At 38.5% G+C, this 27,804-nt stretch overlaps 1 protein-coding gene across 5 annotated transcripts; it reads left to right on the top strand.

Moving 5' to 3' along the window:
• Positions 1-56: 56 nt before the first annotated feature.
• On the top strand, positions 57-27,804 carry sec24c (SEC24 homolog C, COPII coat complex component). 5 transcript variants are annotated; one of them, XM_052103219.1, is made up of 25 exons: positions 57-194; positions 7,243-7,455; positions 9,420-9,503; positions 11,717-11,834; positions 11,995-12,164; positions 12,249-12,938; positions 14,482-14,624; positions 15,171-15,239; positions 16,983-17,094; positions 17,238-17,365; positions 17,881-18,019; positions 18,111-18,226; positions 18,360-18,484; positions 19,026-19,217; positions 21,260-21,353; positions 21,556-21,672; positions 22,046-22,216; positions 22,307-22,403; positions 22,731-22,876; positions 22,983-23,121; positions 23,304-23,422; positions 23,710-23,889; positions 23,975-24,166; positions 25,469-25,558; positions 25,701-27,804. In XM_052103219.1, exons 2-25 carry the CDS (start codon positions 7,260-7,262, stop codon positions 25,839-25,841), a joined length of 3,768 nt encoding a protein of 1,255 aa, XP_051959179.1. In that variant the 5' UTR covers positions 57-194; positions 7,243-7,259; the 3' UTR covers positions 25,842-27,804. The 5 variants fall into 5 exon arrangements, with proteins under 5 accessions (XP_051959179.1, XP_051959178.1, XP_051959181.1 ...); XM_052103218.1 differs by having other exon boundaries at positions 58-194; positions 7,247-7,455; XM_052103221.1 differs by lacking the exon at positions 9,420-9,503 and having other exon boundaries at positions 58-194; positions 7,247-7,455.

The raw sequence follows: 27,804 nt of genomic DNA, 5'->3' as shown, positions 1-27,804 counted from the left end.
ACAACATCATCAATACCGGACGTGCACATGGCATACAGTGACAGTTCTTCCGGTGCGCTTGAGGAGAGGATTAAACGTCCGTCTCGAGCTGCTCTCTTTCCGTGAAAGAACGGCAGCCCATCGCGTTTACCGGCTTTTACCACCGGAGCGGCGTCCTGACGACTCGTTCGTTAATTCCACGAGCTGTTAATGAGGTGAGCTGTCAGATGGCTCTTGACATGGTTTCATTTGTTTGCTTATTTATTTTCCTGTGATTCTTAGCTTAGCTTAGCTTAGCTTAGCATAGCTTGCTCAAGCCCCAGCGTCGAGTCATTTACAAGTTTATTTCAGTTTAATGAATTAACGTGACACATTTAGCTGTCAGTTAAACGAAATCAGTGTTTATTAAAATTAGATGAATGTTTTAGACCTGATGGGACATGATGCTGTAGTAAAAGCCAGCATCGCAAAACATCCTAAATTATCCTCGCGATAGGTGAGAGAAAGTGTGGTTAATGTCTTCATACGCCCATAAGTAATTTAATAGAGCTTAAAGTGTTTGATGAAGTTTAATTAGAAATGAATAGTAGTTATTTGTTTTGAATTGCCCATGTCTTGTTTATGAAATGCATCATCCTGGCCAGTGTGTTATGGTTTCGTTTGTTCTGTAAGAGTCTCTCTAAATAACATGAAGGTGGGATATTTTATGATTTTGTGCTTCTATTTTGAATTTATAACATCCTCATTTGCTCTCTCTTACGCATATTTTGTACATTTGTATATATGTAAAAGGAAGCACGAGACTGGTGTGGTTGTCACCAGTGTTGTGATCTTGTACAGATGTGAATTACCCTGAGAGTATTTAGGTCATGCAGCAGGTCTATCATTTCATCTCCAACAGATAGATGGAAAATGAGCGTGTTTATGGCTTGAATTCCTCGCACATTGGATACTGTATTCTATCACAGTATCCATTGCCTTGAATTATTCAACATTATTCGAGGGCGAGTTGTGCTGAAGCTTCTCTGCTCTTACTTGCTAGAAACCGGAGTAGTATTTTACAACAGACCATGCTTTGAAGTCTAAATTAAGCTCTATAATTTTCAGAAGTGTAAAATCCACTTTATATGTGCAGTCTATGAAAGCAACTGTGCAGGCAGTAATTGTGTAATATGAGCCCACTCCAGTCTACATATGTTTCTGTAATTGATACATGGCATCCGGCGCTTTTAAACACCATAATGGTCATGAACTAGTGAGCTGAAGAGTCATAAATATTTGGGGTGGGTGGGGAAAGCATTGTTGCCAGAAGTCTGTTTTGTTCCGAAATAGTTAGAGTGTGCTTTCATAAAGATGTAGGTCAGGTAATGTTTTTGTTGAGCATAACCTTTTATCAATGCTCTCAAGTGGTGTTTTTGGAACTAAGCCTACACAAAGCTTCAACATGAAGGACACGCTTCAAGATTTGATGTCAGCTGCTGGCAAAGAGTTTAGGGAACTGGCATTTGTGAATGGGCTTGACACTAAACACTAAAACAGATACAAAACTTGAATTTAAATGCATTAATTTAGCTGTCTTGGCTGTAATTCCTTTTGAAGTGCTGAATGAGTCATACCTTAACTATATAGGCTACTTTAGTGATGTCCAGTTTATGAACAAGTTGAACTTTTGAACGGTCCTTTTTAGTGAACTAGTTTAACCAGTTTGCCAGATCAGACTGAATCGTTTGAAACAGTTTGCATCTCAAGTCAACACTAATCCACAAATTACTCCATCTCAACCTGTCTCTCAGACGTGCCTACACTCCGACTCGAAATGAGAATATAATCGGAAGTAATAAGATCCTAGAACTGGTGATATCTTCTTGTCATAACACTTCTATGCAATGTACCGCTCAAAGTAGTTCACAAATTGGACTGAACAACCTGGTCGCAAGAGTTCTTGTGTCAACAGTACACAGAACTGAGAATCGCCTTTTTCAGACATGTTCAAAATACTGAGAACTGATGAGGGAGCTGCTGATGAGCATGCGTGAACCAAGGACTTGAATGAGGGGGTGAAATGTTTCATTTGAGAGATTTAAATGAATTTTACTATTGAGATTATATTTTAAGTTGTTATGAGCTGGCTCATGGTTTCTGTAAAAAGGGTTAGTTGATTAAGACTAGTTTATTAGTGGGCCTGGGTAGCTCAGCAAGTATTGATGCTGACTACCACCCCTAGAGTCGAGAGTTCAAATCCAGGGTGTGCTGAATGACTCCAGCCTGGTCTCATAAGCAACCAAATTGGCCCAGTTGCTAGGAAGGGAGTGTCACATGGGGTAACCTCCTCGTGTTCACAATGAGTTATTCTTGCTCTCAATGGGGTTCGTGGATCACAGAGAGTAGCATAAGCCTCCACATGCGGAGTCTCCGTGGTGTCATTCACTGCGAGCCATATAAAAAGATGCATGGATTGACTGTCTCCTCTGCCACCCGGATTGAGGTGAGAAACCACGCTACCACGAGAACCTTCTAAGTAACAGAAATTGGGCATTCCAAATAGGGAGAAAAAGGCATAAAAAAAGACCAGTTTAGTCACTTTATATGCTTTAGACACATGGAGCATCCTCGTTTGTATATCGGTGTGCTTTATGTGCAAAACGTTAATGTTGGAAACTTATCTAAGATGTAAGATCACTAATTGAAACACTGATGACAATAAACACCCTTATTATAACTTAATCAAATGAAATAATCTGCAATATACGCTTGCAGAGGACTTTATTGAATGTGTTTGAGTGTGTATTCTACGACACCAGGGTATTAACATTATGTACATTATGTCATAACATAAAAGAACTGCTGAATCGTTTTTTTTGAAGGGGTTCATTGAAATGCACAGTCCGAAAGAACTGGTTCTCTGAAAAGAATTGGACTTCCCATCACTAGGCTATATGGGTGGGGTCAGTGCTAAAAGGGGATCTGGATCATGTATGTAGGGATGGGACGATATATCGAATTTCAAAATATTACGAACCAAAAAAAACTTAAGCCATATCGTGGCAGTTCGATATTTCGAAATTTGTGACTTTGTTTTCTGTCAATGTAATCAGAAATGAAATAACCCTTCAAACATAATCTCTCTATCGCTTGATTTTACCCCTACTGTGCTTGTTCATTTTCCACCATGTTTACAGTGTTCACACAAGTTCCTTGAAGTACTTAAAGTGCTTGAATTTAGTTTTTAGAAATGTAAGTACTGGAATACTTGGAAAATCACCCTGTTTTGCTGAAAAGTGCTTGAGATTAAAACAGATTGTTTCCTCCATGTAATGTGTTACCATCAAAGATGATGCACACTCTACTTGCATTGAATGTGTCTTAATATTCTTTCTGTTCTTTACAGTCAGATAAAAAAGTAACAATAAATATTAATTTTAATCTCATGCAGAATAAATGTGCTAAAGAAACTGAAAGATTCTAGTTGATGTTTGCTGAACAGGAACACTTGAGTTGCTTGTTGAACTCTTAAAATGACAGTACCTTTTTAGTGTTTCTTATACAAGTGAATGTAAACTCAATGTAATTATTTTATAATTGTACACATTATTTCAAATGTACAGTGATGGCTCATATCATTATTATATATACCATTTCAGGATATAATATAAATTAATATATTGTAGAATATTTATTTTAAGTTTTATTTATTACCGTTTTGATTCTATTAATGATGACAAACGAATTATTAAAATTGAAATATAGTACCCTTTCACATACTGCAGGACAGTTCAGTTCGATTGTTTATTGTGCCACCAGATCAGCCTGAATGTAGCCCACTATATTGAGTAGAGATGCACCGATTACAATTTTCTTGGCCGATCTCGATTTCCGATTTTTTGCATGTGTGACCTGCCGATACCGATTTTTTCCGTTTTTCTTTCCAAGAACTATTATTGACCACATATACAAACAAAATCTACCTTGCTTCAATGCTAAATATTATTTTCATAATAAAATAAATTATTAAACATTACAATTTCCCCCAAACTGCACTAAGTTACAGGTTCTTCTCTCACTTAAACAACTCCCAAAATAAAGTGCTCTGTGACTAGAAAGAGGTAGAAATAACAATTAACTGCATATAAGTTGCTTTATATAACAGATGTCATTTCCCACTATTTTTATAAATGGACCTTTTTCTCTTTATTACTCGTCTAACAAAACAATTCCAAAGATCTGAAAAACTGAAGTGTCCAATACGCTATCAGTTGTAAAACTGAGCACTGCTTCGAGAACGGCTTGCATACCTGTCAACACTCCCGTTTTTCCCGGGAGTCTCCCGTTTTGTTATTTCTCCCCAAAAAAACTCCCGTAATTTGTATGGCCCAAACCACGTTATATGAATAATCAAATTAATATATTATTCCAAGTTGGTCCAGTTGCCAGATCTTGAATGAAACGCATCCTACTCACACAATCGACCCATCATACAAATTACAAATCATTTATGACCACAATCTGGCAACCTACAAATCACTTGTTGATATCCGCGCAGGCAGTAGACGCGGGATGTTAAATCAAGCATCACTGGTAGGGGAGGAGAAGACTCAGCTTGTGCTCCGGTGAAAAAATCTAAATATAGATGTACATTTAACAACAGCTGGATGGAAGAATTGAATTTCATATCCCGAAGCCATATCGACAATGCCCACGCCTTTTGCAAAGTGTGTCGCACTGATTTTAATATCGGACATGGTGGGAAAAATTATGTTAAATCACAACGGCACAATTTGTATGTATTTAGCCTGTCTCTGCCATCCAGCACCCCCCTTCCCCTCTCCCGGATTTGTGTACCCAAATGTTGACAGATAACAGGCTGCATGTGTGACATAACACGAGATGAAACAACTCGGTCAACGCGACGTCGGAAAGTACCTCCTACTCTGTATTGAGGAAATTTATCAGATTTCTGATGCCTCTGTCCTCAACTATGGAGAACAGCTGGTCATCCAGGGCCATGAATTCCATAATTTTCCTCGTAATTGCTTTGGTATTTTCAGCTGGGTGATGACTTGTGGCTGGCTCTGAGCTCTGGCTAGCTTTAGCCGCTTTCCCTTTTTAGCTTCTTTTTTAAAATGGCCGTTTTCAGCTGGGTGATGGTGTTATAAATGTCTAATTAGGTTTGTTGTTCCGAAAGTTATTGTGGTGGATCCCCCGCGGTTTAATTATTACACATTTCGAACTTTATGTATTCTTCACTCACACAGTGAAGATCTCCCACGCCAATGACATGTTTACATGCAGCTGTGACGTTAAGATGTGAGGCTGACCGGCCGGTTACCGGTCCAGGCCGAGCATGCGGAAAATCGGCTAATTCCGGTCCCTGGCCGGTAGATCGGTGCATCTCTAATATTGAGCTTTTCTTATAGGGAAAGGTATGTGAGCAACACTTATTATTTAAACTTTGAGCATTTATATTGTGTATTAAAGAATTTATTTTGATGTAAATTGCATAGAAGCTCAAACATTCTTTCAGAAAATAAAATTGTCTTGTAATATTTTGTCTTTGTTTTATTATATCTAATAGAGATTAAAACGAACCGAATCGTGAGAGAACCATATCATTCCATCCCTAATTTTTAGTATCAAAATGAATCATTTGGATTCTGTTTAGAAAAATGTATTACTCCCATTATTGTCAGAGATGTGGCTTAGTGGATGTTAATGCATATGAGATGTTGAGCTGTGATAATGTGATGGCATAAGTTTGAATCTGGCTTGCGACTAGGGATTGGAGTTTTAAGAAATGTTTAACGATTCAGATTCTGATACCAATTTCAATACCAATTTCTTAGTATGTTTGAGGAAGAAATATTTGAAAATGCAATACTTATTCAGTTTACTAGCCTGCACATCTTGTTACCAAATGAGACAATTTCACATTTTAACAGATTCTTGCAAATGGTGTTTACACAGACCTTTTAAGATGTTTTATTAATTTGTATTAAATACCACTAATTATAACAAATCTCTTAATGTATATCTTTAACTACACATTGTTATATCATCAACCTATTCTAGAATTTCCACTAGCTGAGCCCATGGATTAGCTACACCCTCTTTCCAAAACCCCGCACCAAAGATACCTAATGAGCTTTATTGAGACTAGCGCCGATCAGAAGTGGCTGTCCCTCAACTGACAACCGTTTTGAACAACATGGCATAAAATGGCATTAATCCTCAATAATTTGCTTCAACTAACACTATGAGAACAAGCAAAATGATTGACAGGCAGAAAGAGACCAGGCCCACAGGCACATTTTTGTGTGCCATTTACAGAGTCCAGTGCTGTCACAGAGACCGGTGAAAGATCTCATGACACTCATTTCATTAATATCTTTCAGGGAGTATTACTTATTTTTGCATACCTTTCCATGAAAGAAATCACTTGCAGCCACTACAAGTACACGAAGCACAGTAACAATTATTTGTTTGTTTTGAGTCGGACATGGTGAAATGAATGACATGCATGTGGTTCTGTATGTTTTTCATTCACTAACAAGAATCGGCTCGTTCGGGTGGAATCGCTGTATGTTTTGAGGTGTATGTTCAAAAGAACAGACTCAAGTCAAAGTCATTAATTCAGGACTGGAACTACACTGGTTATGCTGGATTTTGCATGTTGATAATTTAGTAGCAGCGTTGTAGTACATTTGGTAGCGCAGGAAACACAAAGTATTTGAGCTCAGTGCAGCGTCCATACTGGCTGAAGAATGCACATTCAAGAACCATTAACACAACTGAAAGTTTTGAAAATCTTTTGGTTCCAGTATTAAAAAAATAATGGAATTTGGTTTGAATAAGAACCGGTTCTCGGTCCCCAACCCTACTTGTGACACTTCCCTTTTCCAATATACCATGCTTGTAAAATATGGTGAAATGCCAAAAGAAAATACTCCTGTTATATGTTTACTCGTCAACTTCCTTGTTTTGTTTACTTTGGAAATCCACATGTCTTTCTGACTTGTAGGTCTCTTATTTAGAGGAAAACTGATTTTTAGGAATATTTCTGTTTTGTGTCAACATTTGCTGCACTGGTTTGAGCTTAAATGATTAGTCTGGAGTTTTGCTGTGCCAGCAGCAGATGTCTTTAGATTCCTGAAAGCATTTGAGAGACCAGCAAGACCTTGTAAGCTCTACTCTTAGCAGTACTTCATAAATATAGATTCACTCACTCTTCTTTTTTTTTCTCCCCTGTCTTCTGCCCTGTCTTCAAAGTTAGGGATGAAACGAAAATGAATGTCAACCAGCAACCTCACTTGGCCTCTCCCTACGGGCAGCCCCAGCCTGGCTATCAGCGCTATCCCCAGCCTGGCTATCAGCGCTACCCCCAGCCTGGCTATGGTAGCGGGCACATGCCAATGGGCTATCCCGATCAGAACACCCCTTATAACGGGCCGGGCTCTGCCTATCAACAAGGTCCACCACAAGGTAAGAAAGGTGGAAGTACAAAATAGTTGATTCTCAATGAAAAGTCACAGTTCAGGAATTTTGTTTATTACAGGTTATTATCAGTTAAAGGAATAGTTCACCCAGAAATATAATGTTTTTGTGGAACACCAAAGGAATATTTTGAAGAATCCAGGGATGCACTGTTATGGAATTTCTTGGCCGATACCAGTAACCAATTCCAATAACCAATCATTCATAGCTCATTGTGGCAAATACGGATAATCGAAAAGTTGCAGTTTATAATCTTTAACCTGGAACTGCTAGCTAATTAATTAAAATCTACCCATTTATATTATATCATTTGACTTTGCCGAGGCTATTTTTCATTCCATATACTTTGTCTTTCATTTTGTCAAGAATTTGACCTCGTTTACATGCACTTAAGAAAACAACTTGGTTTTGCAGGAAGCTGCTTTCTGTAATGGAAACGTGAATGCAGCCTTAATGCATTTAAGGGATTATAGGGATTTAAAGCTGTTAAGAGTAAACTCTTTAACACACACTGTTTCGTTCAGAGAACACCTCTTATGTGTCCATGTTAATGCATAAGTAGTGTTCTTATAGGTTTTTGAAGACTACACCTGCTCAAGTGATTTGGGAGAACCCCAAAGTCTTATGTAGAGGAAAACCCCACAATGCATCTGTCGCATTACACAGTACTAGGGATGCACCGATACCACTTTTTCTCTTCCGATATGGTTTTTATGGTTCTTTTGTCATTTTTTTGAGCTTGACAGTAAGGAACATGACTAACACACAGTATCCGATTTGGATCAGGCTCGTCAGACCGATACCCGATCTGTCTAAAAGCTTCAGTATCGGAGATGATACTGATCCAGGTATCAGATCGGTGCACCCCTACACAGTATACAGTGAAGATTAAGGATTTCGTAATTATACAGTTTCACTATTAACCACGATTTTAAAATGTCACGGTTAAAAACCGAAATGATTTATTTACACAAAATGATTTTGTATACTGTTAATAATATAACTGTCTTTTGGTGTAAGCCTTAATGTGAAAATCTCGATCATGTGGCTGGGTTGTTAGTGCAGCTGTTACTATGGTTATGGACAGTGAACATGTGGTGCTCGGTGAAGTATCGCAAACTGAACATTAACTTTTTCATGTGAAACTGGGACTATGCACAAACTCGCGTAAAAAGGAATTTTAACTACCAGACTAGTATCCACCAAAAAAAGTGACTTAATTTGGCTGTTTGAAAGCATGCAAATTACTGTTACTGAAGACAACAGATGTAGCAGATGGCTTCTTATGGTTGTTAAATACAGCTGTAGCAAATTGGTGCCCTCATCTGATGACATATGAGTCTGAATATGACATTAAACCTGCATGATCCGCTTCTACTAATACTCTATGAACATGCAAAATGATTGACGGGCAGAAAGCATTCTGATTGGCCCATGGTCACTTTTGTTTTTCTGTTTACGGAGTCTGCAGCTGGCACAGCGACCAGTAAGATATCTCAGGACACCTGTTTGAGTGATCTCTTTCAGGGAGAAGGAACATTTTCTGCATAACATTCCATAAAAATAAAAAAAATCACCTACAGCACTTTTAAACAGATAATACATTGTCAAAAGTATTTGTTTGGCAATTGTTCTTCAGCAAAATTTTATAATCGTGAAAGCCCTATTCTTTACACAAAACTGTTGTATGGCATCATATTGAGAGATTGGCTTTTATATGGAGATAATATGGAGATTCATATTGGCTATTAAATGGCCAATGTCAGCTCTGTCAATTGACACAAGATTGTTTGGAGTTTAACTCATGCCCCTCAGGTTTTGAAGGATGTTCAAGCTTTGAAGAAACAGGTCGTCATATTCCTCCATCCCAACCTTTTCTTTTACCTCTCATTTCCTGTTTTGCATATTTCACTCTTTCCCATTTTCACTGCTCTCTCTTTCTTGTATTGCAGGATATTCTCCTTATGAAAGCTTTCCCTCTAAGAATCTCGCAACAAACTTAGTCTCTGACCTGTCCTCCTCTCCTCTTGACCTAGGTAACTGTTTTGATTCTGCTTGACTGCCTGTCCTCTTCCCCATTCCCTGTCATTTGTTATTGACCTCAGTGTGCGGGACAGCTGGTCTCTGACTCACCTGTGGCCAATCGAAATGACAGGATGCATCGATGGCCCTTTGAACCTCTTCTGTGGAAAAGCACACAAACAGAGACTGTGTGCTGCCTGAAATAATGACACATTTACAGATACATTTCTCCTTCCCTTTTCACAATGGTCAATATAAGAAGACAAGGTCGATGACAGACTACTTTGTTTATAAATTAGTGTATGATATTATTTGTGCCATTTGTATTTTTAAGCATCCTTTCAACTTCATTGAACCTTCATTTACATGTGAATAGAATGAGTTTGACTCTCACACCATGTTCTAACCAAATGCTATGTGACAGGTTTCCAGCAATAAGTCATCTGTCCTCACTAAAAACTGCTCCATCAATACTGAAATAGAAACCAAGCAAATTATAAAATGTCCTGTCATGGCCACAGCTGTTATGGCAAAAACTCAGATTTACATGGAAGAGGTTTTTTGTGTATTTGTAATGCTTTTATGCATATGAAGGATTTTCTATAGCAGTGGTTCTCAACTGGTGGGTCGTGACTCAGAAATGGGTAGCAGGTCTGTTCTCATAGGGTCACAGACAGCGGGCGGGGGGGAGAATTATTGAAGTAAATTATTGAATGCCGAGAACTAGGGCTGGAAGATAAATCTATAGATATTTATCAAAGAAAAAAAAAAGTAAATATTGATGAAAAACCTTTGAGTAATTTTCTATATTTAGCCTATGTTCTACATCTTGACAATCAGATCAGGTACATCTCGCTAAAAATACGCAAGCAATTCGGCAAAGTTATACACTCAACTAGCTAACTGAATCAAAGACATGAAGTCAGCCTTTTAGGAAGTATTAGAAGGCTAGCAGCTACATACCCCTGCATTCATGGAAACTGGCAATGATGCTTGGTAGGCACTAAGTAGCAGCTAGCTATCTGGCTAATTTAACATTGTTGTGTACTGAACAAGACAGCACTGACAATGCAGTACAACAGCTATCAACTGAACACAACAAACACTCTGACATCAACACCATTACTGTTTATGTATGTACTATTTTGTTAAAGTTTTTTTTTCATGATCCAGTGCTGTCACAGGTGTTTCTTCTTGTGATGTTTATTAGCGGTTGGCAATCCAGTTATGGTGCATTACTATCACCTACTGAGGTGGAGTGTGGAGCATCACAAAGTCTTTCAGTGGAGTCAAACGTCAGCTAAAAATTATGAAATTGGTGAAATGTCATCAAAAAGCGATCACATAGGTGAATGTAGTTCATGGTCATTTTAATAAACTTCACTGTTGGATATTAATGACATTTTTGTTTAATGTTGCACAATAAAAGATTTTGTTTCAGGTCACCATTTGATATCAAAGGTAAAATCTGGGTCCTGAGGCAAAACCAGTTGATAACCACTGTCCAATAGGCTAAAATGTAGGCGTTGTTTGCTCTTAACACTTGTGAGATTTTTTAGAAAACTGCAGGAATGCAAGATAAATTTACCGAGTATAAACTTGGATTACTATGTTTTGCTAGAGAGTTTTCTGAGTGCACACTTGAATTACTACAGAATGTAGGACAATTAGTTTACAGAGGCATGTACAGCATAAGTAAATGTTCAAAAACCAGTATGTTGTTCACTGAGAAGTATTTCAACACTGACCCGTGGTCCAAAAAGTCGGTTCACTAAAGTTCTGTCAGAAAGAGAGATTTTTCGGACCACTGTGAACAATTTTGCCGATTTAATTAAAAGAATCACTGAATCAGATCTTTGAACAGATTCAGTTAAACAAATGATTTAAAATAATTTATTTACGTAAATGTGTTTGACTCCACAACAAGACGAACTGAGAATTATTTAAACTTATCTTAGACTCCCTTGTTCTGTCAACAACTCTTAGGAATAATTCCCTTTCCGACTACAAATTAGAACTTTAGTTCCCTAACATAACTTATCTAATCAGGTCCTGCAGGACTGCTGACCACTGTTGTTAAATTAATTCCGCAGGTATTAAGTTACAAATTGAGTGTAGTGGGAAGAAGAGTGTTTATGATGTATTTTTTTTTGTTGTCACTATGATGATGATGAGTTGGTGAATTTTGGAACACTGTAATTCTTCACGACTGCTTGTGCTCTTATAGGTATGAGAGGACCCCCCACCTCAGGGGCACCACCTGTCTCTGATGCCCAGAGTTATTCTCCATTTGGGATAGGAGACATTCAGAATGGACCACCTCCGATGGGCGCTCCACCGCAGAGGTCAGTGACCTGTCAGTTCAACACATAACCATGTCCTTTCACTTCCTTTTTTATTCAGACTTCTCTTACATGTTGCCTCATCAGGTTTGTGGCTGAATGAAAATGAAAAGTTAGTTCTACCACTAATCTTGTTTCTAACATTGGTCTCTTGTTCATGCAGACCTCCAGTGTCTCAAACGTACAATTTGGGAGCAGTGAATCTGTCTGGTCCTCAGCCCCCGTATGTCCAACAGTTTGGAGCTCCACCAGTCAGCATGCAGCAAATGACCAATCAGATGGCCGGTATGCAGGTTGGCTCCACTGCACCCTCCCCTGCTGGCCCAGGCTATGGTAAATAACTATTTTGACAAATTCAACACCATAGATGAACGTGAAACAGTGGTGTAATTGACGATTGTTTTTATATTTTTCTAGCCCCTCCCTCAGTATCCCAGGCTCCTATCTCAACTGCCTACACACATGCAGCTCCTCTCACTTTTTCACCTTCTTCAGCTGCTCCCACACATCCTCTGCCTACTGAAGGTGTGGCTCAGCCTCCACCTCAGTCTTACTATGGAGCGCTGCCTCCTGCCCAGCAGCCATTCCCAAATGCTGCCCCAGCTTTCTCCACTTCTGGCCCAAACCAGCCCCAAGCTCCACCTCCTGTAGCTCAGCAATCCTTCCCTCAAACACCTGTCTCTCAGCCTCCTTTTTCCACAGCTCCCTCTCTAGGCCCCGCCCAGTCATATGGTGGCCCACCTCCTCCAGCACAGCCCTCTTTCCCAAGACAACAGCATCCCACCTCCCAGCCATCTGTATTCCCTGGAGGTCCACCGCCCACCTCTGCTCCATCTCAGCTCCCAGGACTCATGTCATCCCAACACTCTCCTTATCACTCAGGTCCCCCTCCAACCACTACTGGGTTTCCACCACAAGGGGGTGCTCCACCAAGGCCTCCTGTTGCTGGAATGCAGGGCCCTCCTATGGCATTACAAGGGCCTCCAATGGCACAGCCAAATCATGTACCCCCTTCACAACCTGGCATGCCACCTGGTCCTCCCAATGCTGGCATGTCAGGGCCACCACAACAGCCAGGAATGCAGGGATATCCACCTCAGCAAAATGGTGAGAACTGGCCTTGTCCTGATTTTAAGTCGATGACAGCTACTGCATCAAGTTCTCCCTCTATAAATAAATAAATCATTAACTTAAAGGAACAGGTTAGCCATAAATGTAAATATGTAATATATTTATTTCATGGAACACAAATATAAAAGTTCACACTGCTCATTTCCACACATTGAACAAGAATGGGGACGAATAGGATCAAGCTTCAAAAATAACAAAGTATTATAAAAGTTGTTTATAATACTTAACATAATATGTTCCAAGTCTTCTGAAGCCATTTGATAGCTTTGTTTGAGATACCAACAGAAATTTAAGCTTAATTTAATATTTTTCTCAGCTGGTGCTTTTTTATCTCCTTTGCATTTTATATTATTAATATTTTTTTAATCCCCTTTTCTCCCCAATTTGGAATGCCCAATTCCCACTCCTTAGTAGGTCCTATTGATGGTGCGGTTTCTCGCTTCAATCCAGGTTGGGGAGGGCAAGTCTCAGTTGCCTCCACTTTTCATACCCTTCCACACTACTGATTCCGTTGCTGCACTACATACCTGAGCACTTTTAACATTTGCTGAACTTTCCTATCATGTTTGGTATTTAAATTTAATTTCCTTGGTTTATTTTATTGTATTTTATTGTTCTATAGTATCGTAAGGAGAGTCGCAAACCTAATTTCGTTGTACCTGTGCAATAATAATTGTATTTATAAAATGACAATAAAGATATTCTGTTGTGTTATGAGACCATCAATCCACGCATCTTATCACGTGGCTTGCAGTGCATGACATGTGGAGGCTCATGCTACTCTAAGTGATCCACGTACAGCTTGCCATGCACCCCATTGAGAGCGAGAACCACTAATCACGACCACGCGGAGGTTACCCCATGTGACTACCCTCCCTAGCAACCAGGCCAATTTGGTTGCTTAGGAGACCTGGCTGGAGTCACTTCAAACTCGTGACTCCAGGGATGGTAATCAGCATCAATACTCACATTTTTTTTTTATTTGAGCTCAACAGCTTACAACCCTTATTCACTTTAATTGTATGGATAAGGGCATACAGGTTTGTGGAAAAACATGAGATTTAGTAAAATTATAGAATATAGTATATTCATATTTTTGGAAGTACATTTCCTCATGATTAGGCTTGGGATCGATGCCATTTTCACGTATCAATAATCGGAAGATTTTTCCCAATGATTATCTGGATATTTTTCAGTTCGCACAGTAACCCCAGTTTCATACCTGCAAAATCTTCAATGTCACTTAGTAAATTCTTGAAGTTCAGAAACCTTCATAACTTTGGACTGCCATCAGCTCGTGATGTGTGTGTGATATGCTGCGACCGGCTTCAGTAAATGCTATGTTGCCCCCTTGTGCTCCCCCCAAAGCTTTTACGTCAGACTACATTGAATGAAAGGCAACTGGCAGTGAATTGAAAGTATAATTGAAAAGTAGGCTGATTTTAATGTATCGATAAAATAACGTCCGTGCATAATTTTATGACATATAATTATACATGATGTATTATTTCTCTACCAGGTGCTTTCGGGCAAGTCGGAGGGCATCAGCCTGGCTATGCAGCGCCATATTCTGGGCAACAAAATTATGGCCCACCTCCTGCTGCACCTGCTTCAGCACCACCCGCCTCAAAGAGGCTTGATCCTGATTCAATCCCAAGCCCGGTATGAACATTTCAGATCTACTCATTATACCAACACACATACTTGTGGTCTCACACATTCTCCAACATACCACACTCACTCAGAGAAGTGCTTCTTAATATAGTTATCTATAATTGTTCAGTACTAATGCACTTGCATTCACACACAGAAACATACACTGTCAGTCTGTATTAAAGGATGTGTTTAGAAATATGTTCTGTTCTGTGCTTGTGTTAAGAGAGGCTTCGCTCTGGAGTCTCCTGTGTCTGATGTGCATGCACTGTGGTGGCTTAGCATAGATCTTGTATGAATATCAATAACACCCAGATTCAGGGATGTGTTTTCAAGGCTTGGAAATTCTGCATGTGCCGCCTTGCAATATCTTCATTCATGTCTTATACTGCCTGCTAAACAGTATGATTAATAATCAGTAATTCTTGACTACTTGAAAAAACAGGAATGGTAACTGTGGTTACACTTCTGTTTATCTTCTGTGCTCTCTCTTTTTTTTTGTTTTGGCTTCTCTCTCTCTCTATAATCTGCTGACTAAATTGTTAAAACGTAAAGCAAGCCTCTGACATGCCGCCTGTGCAGAAAACAAGACATAGAATAGACCCAGATGCAATCCCCAGTCCAGTAAGTGTCTCTGCTGTTCTGTGTTGTTGTACTAACTCTCAATCTCTTTGTTCCTTACTCTGTGTCCCTTATATGCCAATGACTCTTGTCTAGATAAACACTCATTAGAGATACTGAGAACCATGACATTAGTCAGTCTTTCCTTCGCATAACTTAATTATTTTTTTTAATTAAGTGTAATTGAATGGAATGTAGTAGTAAACACACCAACCTTTTAAATCTCATGAAGAAAAGTCCTGAACGTAATTCACCCCAAAGTCATAATTGTAAAAATACGTTATTTATTGCATAAAGAAAATAAAGCTTTTTTTTGCACCATTAAGGATTTTTGTATTGAAACATGATCTTGGCATTTTGTTTGCCTTTGACTAATAAAATTAATAAAATACAGGTCATTGGTACCCGATTAAAATAGCTCCTATCTACACTCCTGCATGCTACAATCTATGCATGACTTGAATGTGAGGGGAAACCTTTTTTGAGTTCTAAACTGGGGGTTCATGTAAACATCGGCCCATCATTTAAAGAAATATTCTGGGTTAAATACAACTAATTATTAAGCTCTGTTTATTTATGCTGTTTACCACCGAAACTTGGACTGGGTAATTTAGCATGTTAATTTCTGCAATTAATAGTTGACTGTTTAATGTGATACTAGACTACAGAGTGCAAGTGGTGAGCCTGGTGTGGGAGAGATATGGGCAAGCTGCCATATCTCTTTGCATTGCCCAAAAACACTTACTCACTGTCACTTGAACCAGTCGGTGTCAAAAGCAAAACTGTGTGAGATAGACCCAGCTTTTGCGTGGTAGAGACTGAACGGCAGCTAAAGAAAATTACAATTTAGATTTTAAACTTTAGCAAATTTAAAATTCTCTATGTATAGTGTCTAATAATACATTGGGAATGTACACTTGTTATATTGTCAATAAAGCTTTATATAAATTGAATCTGCTCATTTGATCCTGTTCTTAAAGACCACTGGAAAATGGGAGTTGTTGCCCAGTTTCTTATTGCAGCATGATGCACACTGATTTTATAGCATATAAACATACATATTTTTAGATTTATAACTGCACAATGTGTTTAATTATCTCTTGCTAACATGTTATCATGATAAGAAAATATTTAAATGATTAAAATAAATGACTAACCAATTTTTTGCAAGATTATTGAGACTGAGTATGAATATATTTAAATGTTTGTTTTAATGTACCATGATTAATCACAAGTAATTAGTAAAAAAAATGTAATTGATTCACAGCCCTAGTTTAGACTATTCCCCGGTTTGTAAAAACAAAGGAAATATGTGTGTACAGTAGTTCTCTTGCAGTGGAAACCTTTGGGTTGATTTTACTAGAGAGCAGAAATATGAATCTTGGAATTGCAAAATGAAACAAGCCAGACTCAAACTTTTATAGGTATGTTCTCTATTCACAGTTGCATATTTTCAAAGTTTCTTCATCGTGATTTAGACCTACCCCATAGACTTCTATTGTAAGGACGTGTCTAAATAATTTTCTCTGATGCTTTCGATAGAGCTTAAGTTGTATTCAACCCTTAACATTCCTTTAATCTAGATTAGATGATCTGATATAGCGTTAACACTTTCAAACCTACTGATCCTGTTTGAATTATTTCTATACAAGAATACAGAGGTTTGTTGGGTGAAAGGTCGGGGTGTGTGGGTGTTCATGAAAAAAGGTGTGACAGTCTTTAATTGCTGTGTATTTTTTCCCTCAGATTCAGGTAATCGAGGATGACAAAGCAAACAAGGGAAGTGAACCTTTTACCACAGGGGTCAGAGGTCAAGCCCCACCTCTTGTCACAACCAACTTCCAGGTCAGAGATCAAGGTAAGAGTAGGGATTAAATATTGTTTCGCAGTACATTCTGAATATTGTATTTTAATCAGTGAGAATATTATACATTGTAATGAATTCAGTGGTTTGTTACAGTTTGGATTGAGCTGGTGTTATTGTGATGTATGTCTCCAAAGGTAATGCAAGTCCACGCTACATCCGATGCACAGCCTATAACATGCCCTGCAATTCTGACGTGGCCAAACAGTCCCAGGTTCCCCTTGCTGCTGTCATCAAACCACTGGCTACTCTGCCACCAGATGAAGTAAAATATCACAATACATTCTCTTTATAGACAATTTGTCTTTGTGGACTACTGAGACTAGTGGTTTTTGCCATTAACATTGTGGCACAGGGGTTTTTGAGTATTGGTGCCATTGTGTTTAAAGGAATAATTCACCCAAAAATGAAAAATATAAAAAAATATATATATATTTTACTGCTTCATTTTCTTACTGGAACACAATAGGGGCATTTTTGAAAAATATCCTGACTGCTCTTCTCCATATAATGAAACTAAAAGAGAATTGGGGCCATTAAGCTCCAACATTACAAAAGCATCATAAATGTAGTCACTTTCATTTAAAGAAAAAGAGTGGACAGGATATTTAAAAAAAAAAAAAAGGGTCATACTGGTTTTAAACAACATGAGGGTGAATAAATGATGACAGAATTTTCATTTTTGGTTGAACACTATCCTGAGCTATGAGACTGCTGAATCTTGTTTCACAGTCATGATGGATTTGAGTAATGATTTGGGATTGTTTTGCTCTCTGGCAGACACCGCCATATCTTGTGGATCATGGAGAAAGTGGTCCAATCCGCTGCAATCGCTGTAAGGCCTACATGTGTCCTTTCATGCAGTTCATTGAAGGTGGCCGTCGCTTCCTCTGTGGCTTCTGCAGCTGTGTCACTGAGGGTGAGTCATAGATAACATGCTTGTGATGTTGTATGCATCATAATCAGCAATATTTTATGCTTTGATTTACATATTTATTTCCCTCTCCCAGTGCCTCCCCATTTCTTCCAGCATCTGGATCACACAGGGAAGAGAGTGGACTTCTACGACCGACCAGAGCTCTCTATGGGCAGTTATGAGTTTACGGCTACTGTGGACTACTGTAAGGTACAGTACATGTTCCCATCATTCCATTGTAATCCGAGGGCATTAATATGAAATAGAATGTGAAATAGACTATTAAAAAAAACTATGTTCCTATATGTGTTTTATCGCTCATTAAAATATGATTTGTTTACAGAATAACAAGTTTCCTCAGCCACCAGCCTACATCTTTCTGATTGATGTGTCCTATAATGCAGTGAAGAGTGGCCTTGTGGGAATTGTGTGCCAGGAGCTGAAGACACTGTTGGACTACTTGCCCAGGTGATGGTTTTATCCAAAAGTATAATAGTACATCAGAAATACATTATTAAATGAACTATCAAAATGTCCAAAATCAGCTCATTATTATAACCCATTTTAAAATCAGCATGAAATCTAAATCAACCCTATCTAAACTGACTCTATATGCTTACTTATGTTTTTAACCAATAGCTAGGGATCGTTTTAGGTTGTTTTAGCTAGGGATTGTTTTAGGCTGCTGTTCAATGGAAGGCAGCCTTTCAAAACTCTTGCCAATAGTTATCACAGTAATTTGATTGCAGTTAACGTAATGCTAAATGACTTCAGGGTTATGGGCAAAAATCTAGGTGTCTTGATTAGGTTTTCCTTAAACATGAAATAAGTTCTTCAGCGAGGCAAAGTTCATAAACCGTTTAAGAACATATTTGTGTGTTCACGTCCGTAAACATTGTCTACTTAAGCCTGTGCATATCAACATATTCAATGTTTCCAGACAACTTCTTTTAGATTGAGGAAAATAAAAAATGATGTTCCCTCATGTTGTTGCTGGTTGTTCTTTCAGAGAGAACCCTGATGTGGAATCAAACATTCGAGTTGGCTTCGTCACCTACAGTAAAGTACTTCATTTCTATAATGTAAAGGCCTCTCTTGCCCAGCCACAGATGATGGTGGTGTCAGATGTGGCGGACATGTTTGTACCCCTATTGGATGGACTTCTGGTCAATGTTTCAGAGTCCAGGGTGGTGATTGAGAGGTAGGCTTCAGTTTTGTGTGTTGTAAGGACCCTGAAATGTACAGTATAGACCATTTCAAGGATGTAAACAATAACAAAGGAGCATTTGACAGCCGGCACTTTCCTGTGTGCGCAGACATGATGTAATGATGCAAGGATGAACTTCATAAACCAGCGCTTTCGCGCCAAATCGAACCCCACTGCTGAAAATACAAATAATTTGTATAGGCTTACAGTAGTGAATCTAGGTAAAGTAAGGACAATGTTGTGAAATCTGATTGATGAACTACTCTATCAATAATGAAAATGTGTTCATTTTTAACCAAAAATCTTACATAGTGCAGCTTTAATGTGAACACTTTAAAAGTTGTTGAAATTTACATGAACAAAGATTAATAAATGCTGTAAAATTGTTTATTGATAGTTCATGTTAACCAATGGAACCTTATTTTAAAGTATTGCTGATCATTTTATTATTCACAGAAATAAGGAAATACAAGGACAGCCATGAGATCCCAACATAGGAATATAGTCTCACTTTATATTTGCACACAAATTCAGTTCGAAGTGATCTTACAACTTGACCATTATTGTTCTCACTTCAAAGTGGCCTTTTGGAGGGTGATTTATTCCATTTTGAACACAGTCAGATGTTGTTCAAGCTGAAATGGTTGTTCTACAAAAAGACGTCACTTCCTTAAACGGCCTTGGAATGGTCTATACTACTTGTACAAAGCAGAAATGCAGTAACTACACATTTTGATAAAAAATAAATTTATGATCTAAATTGTTCAAAAGTGTTGGTGTAGTTATGCGTAGGTTTGCTTTTTTGTGTGCAGTATAAGGTATTGTGGTTTCTCCTTTTTTGTTTTCCTATAAAGGTGCCATATGTAAGATTCAGAAACCCTTCTTATTTATGACACCTGTGGCAGTTCTCGTGCTCGTGCACACACACCATAGGGATGCGAGCGAGCATTGGCCAAAACACTGACGTAATGTACAAAGAGACTGAACGTGATCCACTGGCATCATGCTGACAGATGAGGTAGCATAATTAAAAGTACATAGTTATGATTGTTTTACTACAAACTTTGATACTAAAACTATTTATCAGCTAACACAGCTACATACTACCAAACTATACCAGACAGTTTATTGTTGCACTGCACTGTTATGTTGCACAATTGAATGTTTTGTATGTCATATGTTGTACTACGTTCACGAAACCAGCATATTTGCTTTCATTTATCCTGTATACCTGACTTATAGTATAAAGAGAAGATCGTTTAAATTATTTAAAAGTTATGAAGCAAGGTAGCTTGCAATTCGTCAGCGTTAGCAGGCAAGCTCAAGCTCACTAAAATTACACAGATTAATCCTTATGGCACTATATTTCACATGCTTTACAGTTATGTAAGCTTACATGTCCAATAAGAAGAACACCAATTCAGGGTCTTTTTTGATCCCCAAAAACGAATGAAGGTCCCTCCAGGAATCAAATGCCCTGCCAATGTTCACTCTCTAGTTTTCGCTCAACCACGATCACGTTCCCGCTTAGCCAGATGGTATTCATTAGATAATTTTTCTTTTTTTTTTTTGGCTATTCTGAGTTTGTGTAGGAGTCGGTGTTGTGCTGGAAGCCGGATGTTTGCATGATTCCATCTCTTAAGATAACAATACCTAGTGTTGCAGACTGTCTGTTGTCGCTGTTAAAAAGCAGAAGGGAAGCACTGAGGCTAGGCTCTAGGAAGCACGCATAAACGTCACACCCTTGGGATTTTCCCGGCAAAACCGACCCGCTCCCTTCACATGAAAATCAGTCTACAGGCTTTATAGGCAACCTAGGAAGTCCGCAAAGGGCTCATCTAAGTTACGGTGCAAGCCATTCACACATTAGCAAAACAAAGAAGTCGAATATTACATGAAAATTGTTACATATTGCACCTTTTAAGAAGGAAACTTTTTTTTTTTTTTTTCTTTTGCTCATTAAAAGCTTGGTTTTCTGAATTTTGGACCATCAGGATCAAAGTGTATTGATCTATGAAAATGTGTGTTTGCTTCAGTTTGTTGGATCAGATCCCTGAGATGTTTGCTGACACACGGGAAACAGAGACTGTGTTTGGGCCTGTCATTCAGGCAGGGCTGGAGGCACTCAAGGTATTTGATGTTATTGCATCAGCACAGGTTTCACAGTGCAAACTAACATCAAGCAACCGACTTTACATCATAATGTGAATGTTAATGTTTTCCACAAACTCAATTGTAATTCAGTGTGATGTCAATTTTGTGGCAGTTTCATGAAGTTTGCCCTTTCTGAGTGGAGTCATTCAGTAAAAATAACTTTTGTGAACCCATCTAGGCTGCAGACTGTGCCGGAAAGCTCTTTGTTTTCCACTCTTCTCTGCCAATTGCTGAGGCTCCAGGCAAACTGAAGAACAGGGAGGACAAGAAACTAGTGGGCACTGATAAAGAGAAGGTACTAATGACCACCTCTACTCCAGACTCTTCTGCTCAGTCACACTATAGACTGAGAACTATTGAAACATTGTAACTAGTGCTAGTGACCTCTGAAAACGTTTCATCCCAAAAATCCGATAAAATAAAAATTTTGGTTTTCAGTGTATTTCACTTTTTCATTTTAATAAAAATAATAATAATATATTAAGGAAGTTAAAGGATGAAATGTTATTATTAACATTTATGTTAAGCATGTCCAGAATTTATGGTTTTGGCTGAGAATTTATTTTGCAGCATCACTAGTTTTAGTATTTATGTAGAATGAAGTGGAGTTTTTAGGAACAAAGAGAGATTGGACATGTGACATCCTGAAGTGCGCTTCTCTGTTTCAGTCATTATTCCAGCCACAGGTTAGTTTTTACAACACTCTAGCCAAGGAGTGTGTGACGCAGGGTTGCTGTGTGGACCTCTTCCTCTTTCCCAATCAGTATGTTGATGTAGCAACTTTAGGTGTGGTCCCCACTTCAACGGGAGGCTCCATCTACAAATACACCTACTTTCAGGTTAGCAAGAACTTTACCTTTCCATACCTGAATAGATCAATATCTCATTAACCATACTTAACATGCATCACTCCCTATGGTTTGTTTCAGGCCTCAACTGACCAGGAGCGATTCCTCAACGACCTGAGGAGAGATGTGCAGAAGCAGATGGGTTTTGATGCTGTGATGAGGGTCCGCACTAGCACCGGTGAGGAGAAATATTTTTACGGGTCAAATTCCACCCCGAAATCGAAAGAACAAAAGGCAAAATTAAGACCATTTAAATTACTGTAATGTTAAAAAAATATCATTCTCATTACCATAATAATGAAATGCTACCATTATATATACTGTATATGTGCAATAATAGCTTTAAAAACTTTAAAAAAAAATGGGTATGTCACTATCCACAAAATAAAGTCTGAATGCGGCCTACTGACTGCCTGTTGAGTACAGTGGCATTAAGACATTTAAGCACAGGGGTGGGTGAATGTGAAGATAAAGGCTGAGTTTTCCCTGTGTGGTGCTGTGACAGGTATCCGGGCAACAGACTTCTTCGGTTCCTTCTACATGAGCAACACCACAGATGTTGAGCTTGCAGGACTTGACTGTGACAAGACTGTTACCGTGGAGTTCCGACATGATGACAAGCTCAGCGAGGAGACTGGAGCTCTAATGCAGGTGCGTGTGATTGTGCACATATGCGAGTGTTGGCTACACATAGTGGAGTGATCTCAACATTTTATGACCTTTTTGCCTCCCATTACTACTTTCTCTCTTTCCTCAGTGTGCTGTTCTGTACACTAGCTGCAGTGGTCAGCGGCGGCTTCGGATCCATAACATGGCAGTGAACTGCTGTTCTCAACTGGCAGACCTGTACAGGAACTGTGAGACTGACACCATCATCAGCTTCTTTGCCAAATATGGTGAGTGAAATTACATACCAACCTCTCGAATATTTCTCGTTGAAACGTAATAAAATGTTTTTACTTATCTCACACTACCATCAAAGTGCTGTTAAAAATCTGTCATTTTGCTGTAAATAACCTAGAACTATTTGTTTAATTTGACACTTAATTCTAAAGTATCTTTTGTTGTGTGTTTAAAGCATATCGCAGTGTACTCAGCAGTCCTACCAAGAATGTACGTGACAGCTTGGTGAATCAGTGTGCACAGATCTTAGCATGTTACCGCAAGAACTGTGCCAATCCATCTTCAGCAGGACAGGTAAATACAGAAAATCACTGGGCCTTAACTCATACAATAAGAAAACACAGGGCTGTAACCAGCACAACTACAAACCTTATCAACTTTTTTCCCTAGTTCAAATGTACAGATATTCGATGTTGTCTTTCAATATGGTTATAAAAACGGTTTAATAATTATTAAAGAATTAGTAAAATCCTTTTTATATCACATAGCAGGACGAATCAACTTTCCAAAGTATTTCATGTCAATTATCCATTTGCATTGCACTCTCTTGTATTGATGTATTCTTGTCTACCTGTGTGCAGTTGATCTTGCCGGAGTGCATGAAGCTGCTGCCTGTGTATCTAAACTGCGTTTTGAAGAGTGATGTTCTACACCCTGGTGCAGATGTCTCCCTTGATGACCGTGCCTACTTAAGACAGCTTGTCAGCGCCATGGACGTGGCTGATAGCCATGTGTTTTTCTATCCTCGCCTACTTCCACTGGTGAGGGATCAACAAAACATGTAGAAAACCCAATTGATGTTTTAATTGAGCTGTGATTGTTATGGTACATTCTGTTTCTCTACAGCAAAAGCTGGATGTTGAGAGCACTTCTCTGCCTGTAGCAGTGAGAGGCTCCGAGGAGAGACTTTCAAGAGGAGGAGTGTACCTGTTAGAAAATGGGCTGAACCTTTTCCTCTGGGTGGGGGTCAATGCCCAGCAAGAGCTGCTCCAGAACATCTTTGGAACAACTTCCTTCAGCCAGATAGACCCCAGCGTGGTACGACCCATTTTAAATGCGTAACAAGGGCTTTAGCTATGGTTGGAGGTGCTGTAAGCAATTGTTTTTTTCTTCTTTCTTTGTCGACCATGCATATAATGTACCTACTTCCTGACAGATATCAGTGAAATGGGGGTCTTGAGAAATCACACTTGTCTCTGTGACAACCCTATGCTCTTTGAACAGCAAAAACATTTTTTACCAAAAATTATAGTCATGGGAGTGGCCCACATTTTTTTAGCCAAATAGAAATGCTTGTGCCTGTGGCAGAAATGGCAAGCAGTTAGCAAAATTGCTGAAATCGCTTAAAGGCATACCCAAAAATTTAAAAAATGCTGTAGAACGGGGGCTTCTCCACTTTAGGTATGTCAGTGGCTGCAAAGCTTTATTCTTGTAGCCTCGAGGGCCACAATTAATTTATATGCAACACATGTCATGGTCCCCACAGAGCCCCCAGGAGTCAGTCTGGGATTAAATGAAGAGACAAAAGCAATTGAGACAGCCTAAATAGATAGAAGAACTGTGACAAATTCTCCAAGAAGCTTAGAAAATCATATCTGCCAACAACCAAGAAAAACTGTATCCAGGTGTATTACCTAGAAGAATTGTTGCTGTTTTGAAGGCAAAGGTGGTCACACTAAATATTGATTTAGATTTGTTTGTTTACTGGACATTGTATGATATTCAAAAATGAAAACTATTTATATATCATTATTTAAAGACATCTTCACTATGCAACATTTTTCCTAAGTGTCTAAAACTTTTGCACAGTACTTTATATATTTAATTCAGTATACATTTTATAGTAATTAATTTGTTATATATAGCCTATAAATTAGGGGTATAGAGCCACTTTCTAGCAAATTTATTGTGATTTATAGAAAACTGGTATGATCAGTCGTGTTGTCACTGTCAACTAATAAATGCCATGAGTGTTCAACATCACATACACAAGAGATGTGTTAAAAAACAAGCAGGATTTATCCAATGTTAACTTCAAAATTGCTTTGGTAAAAAGAGCACATTTAATAGTCTATTGATTAAGTATACGTTTTTTTTCAACATGGGCCACAAAAGATGGCTCAAGGGTCACGTGTTGAGTAGTGCTGTTATAGATGTTTGGGACTTGGTCATAGTCGCTTAATTTTCATTGTATAGGAAAAAGGTGTCATGAAGATAAATGGTGACTTAAGGTTAACATTTTGCAAACTAATATTTACCAAGCTGTTTTTGCTTTCATTTCATATTTCATGAATAGTATGTGAATGGTGGTGTTTTTATTATGTTTGTTTGCTGGTTTAGACATCTCTGCCAGCTTTGGATAATCCTTTTTCAAAGAGACTGAGGGAGATTATTGAGTCTGTCAGGGCACAACGTTCTCGATTCATGAAGGTAATATTACTGCTTTTTTTTTTTCTTTCATATTTCTATTACTCATGTTTTCACTTCTTTCATCATAGGTTTTCCCAAGTTTTATAACCTTTTATTTGGCCATTTAATTCATTTTAGCCTTGTTTTTGTTTTGTTTTTTCAGCTTATGGTGGTGAAACAGGAAGACAAACTGGAGATGATCTTCAAGCACTTCCTTGTGGAGGATAAGAGCAACAGTGGTGGGGCCTCTTATGTGGACTTCCTGTGTCACATGCACAAGGAGATTCGTCAGCTCTTGAGCTAGGAGTATCACCCCCCCACCCCCTCGCTCAGATGCGCTTTATCTTTTATTTGACATAATAAACAATCCCTTCACCCATCATCTACTCTTCCTCAGATATAATCTCATACACCGTGACTCGCGAGGAAGAAGCCACATTGTAAAGGAAGCGTTGCTTCATCAGATTATGATGTTCTTTTGGTTTTAGTGGTGGGAGTTTTGACCCGACCTTCTCTCTGGTGATGGCAGGTTTGGGAGACTGTGTGTGTGTTTGGGAGCTTATCTGAGGTCAGGTTGCAAAGCCTCTTTAGAGCTTAAAGGGTTCGGTTCAGCCTAAAATCGAAAATGTACATTTACTCACCCTCATGTCATTCCAAAACCGTATGACTTTCTTTCGTGAAGGTGAGTAAATTATAGAAATGTCATTTTTGGGTGAACTGTTCCTTTTAAACTGCTTTATGAAACTAACAGTGTCTTCAGAACAGCTACTGGGTTTTAGAGAGTTTGTGCACGCATATGCGTGATGTTTGACTGTGAACGTCAATGTTGATTGTACTGGGTGTTCTGTGAGAAACACTAGCACTGATTTATGGTCTCTAGGTACCAAGGGACATAAAATTAAACTGCATTAGAAATTAATCTAGACCTTCCCTAAATACAGTGAACTTGAAATCCCTCATGTTACTCCAATAAAAATCGAAAGATGTTTTAGAAAAAGAGTAATTTCCTTACCAGATTATTTGTGTTTTCAGCTTCAGTTCTTTTCACTCTTAACATTGGCCTTACTGATACTGTCTTTCCTTTCACATCCATTATTCTATTTATGTCTTATTTTTTGTCTCTGTCTTTGTCACCTGTTTAAGGAGTGTGAAAGCCCTCAACTAATAGACTCTACGGGACTTTGAAGTGTGCTGTTAATTGTTTAAAATGTGTTTTTCTCAGAAAACATTCTAAATAAAAGTCTATGCATCAACGTATCTTTAAAAACAAGAGGGAAGGCAGTACAAGAGACTGATGTCTAAATGATTTGATAGTCGAATATATCTGTACCATTCTGTTTTGCTTGTAATGTCGCCCTCAGCATCCATAATACAGGGGATACACCTAAAACAGATATGCTATAGTGTCATTTCTGTATCTGATCTTTTGGATGTCTCTCCAACCGAATTTCATAAAATCGTCCTGGGAGGAGTGAAGTTGTCAAGATTCTTCAACAGATGGTTCCACAATTGGGCGTATATTACCGAAGCAAGCGTGAATGCTTCTGGTGTTCGTTCAATTCACTATTCCATTTTATTTTCTGTATGGTCTGTTTGTAAACAATACTACAAATGTGCTTGATCATCATGTATCATATTTGGTTTATTTTGCTCTAAATCTGTTTTGAATTGTTTATGATCTTGGAGCAGGTGGAGTCGAGTTGCTGAGTGCTAGCTTGAGCTCTCCTGCTCTGGGTTTGTGTCTCTAGGGTATTAATCTTTGTGCAATGGAAGCCTGTGCTGAGTGTGTGGGACTCATTTAGAAACTGATCATTTCTAACTGTTTTTCAAAAGCTAGCAATGTTTTCAAGCACATACAGAATTGTGACCTTAAAAGCAATCAACACTGAATACCTTGTCATCACATTTATTACATGTACAGAATTAAAAATTACATTTTAAAAACTGTCAGTCAGTGTGAATCTTTTATGCGAACAGAAATGCCATATGTTTGTGTGAGCCCAAGAATGATTCTTTTAAACGAGTCTTGAATCTTTTTTTTTTTTTCAAGTGGAACTAAATAGTTTACAACCTCCTCGTAGTCCTTGTTGTTTACTTTGAGGTACATCCTGGCGAAGTGCTCTTTAGAACGGAAGGATCAGCCTTTTTTTAAGGTTGATTTTTGTGTTTGAAATCTTTAACCATAGGTATTTGTTTGCCAGAGACTCCCTCAGTATGTTTCAGAGTTGTGTCTTCTTGTTTTTCATATATCCCACCTGACTGCAAAT

This window comes from Xyrauchen texanus, chromosome 33 (assembly GCF_025860055.1).
Source record: "Xyrauchen texanus isolate HMW12.3.18 chromosome 33, RBS_HiC_50CHRs, whole genome shotgun sequence".
NCBI classification, from domain to species: domain Eukaryota; kingdom Metazoa; phylum Chordata; class Actinopteri; order Cypriniformes; family Catostomidae; genus Xyrauchen; species Xyrauchen texanus.
Note: the sequence above shows the minus strand (reverse complement) of the source record. Positions and strands in the feature narration are given on the sequence as shown.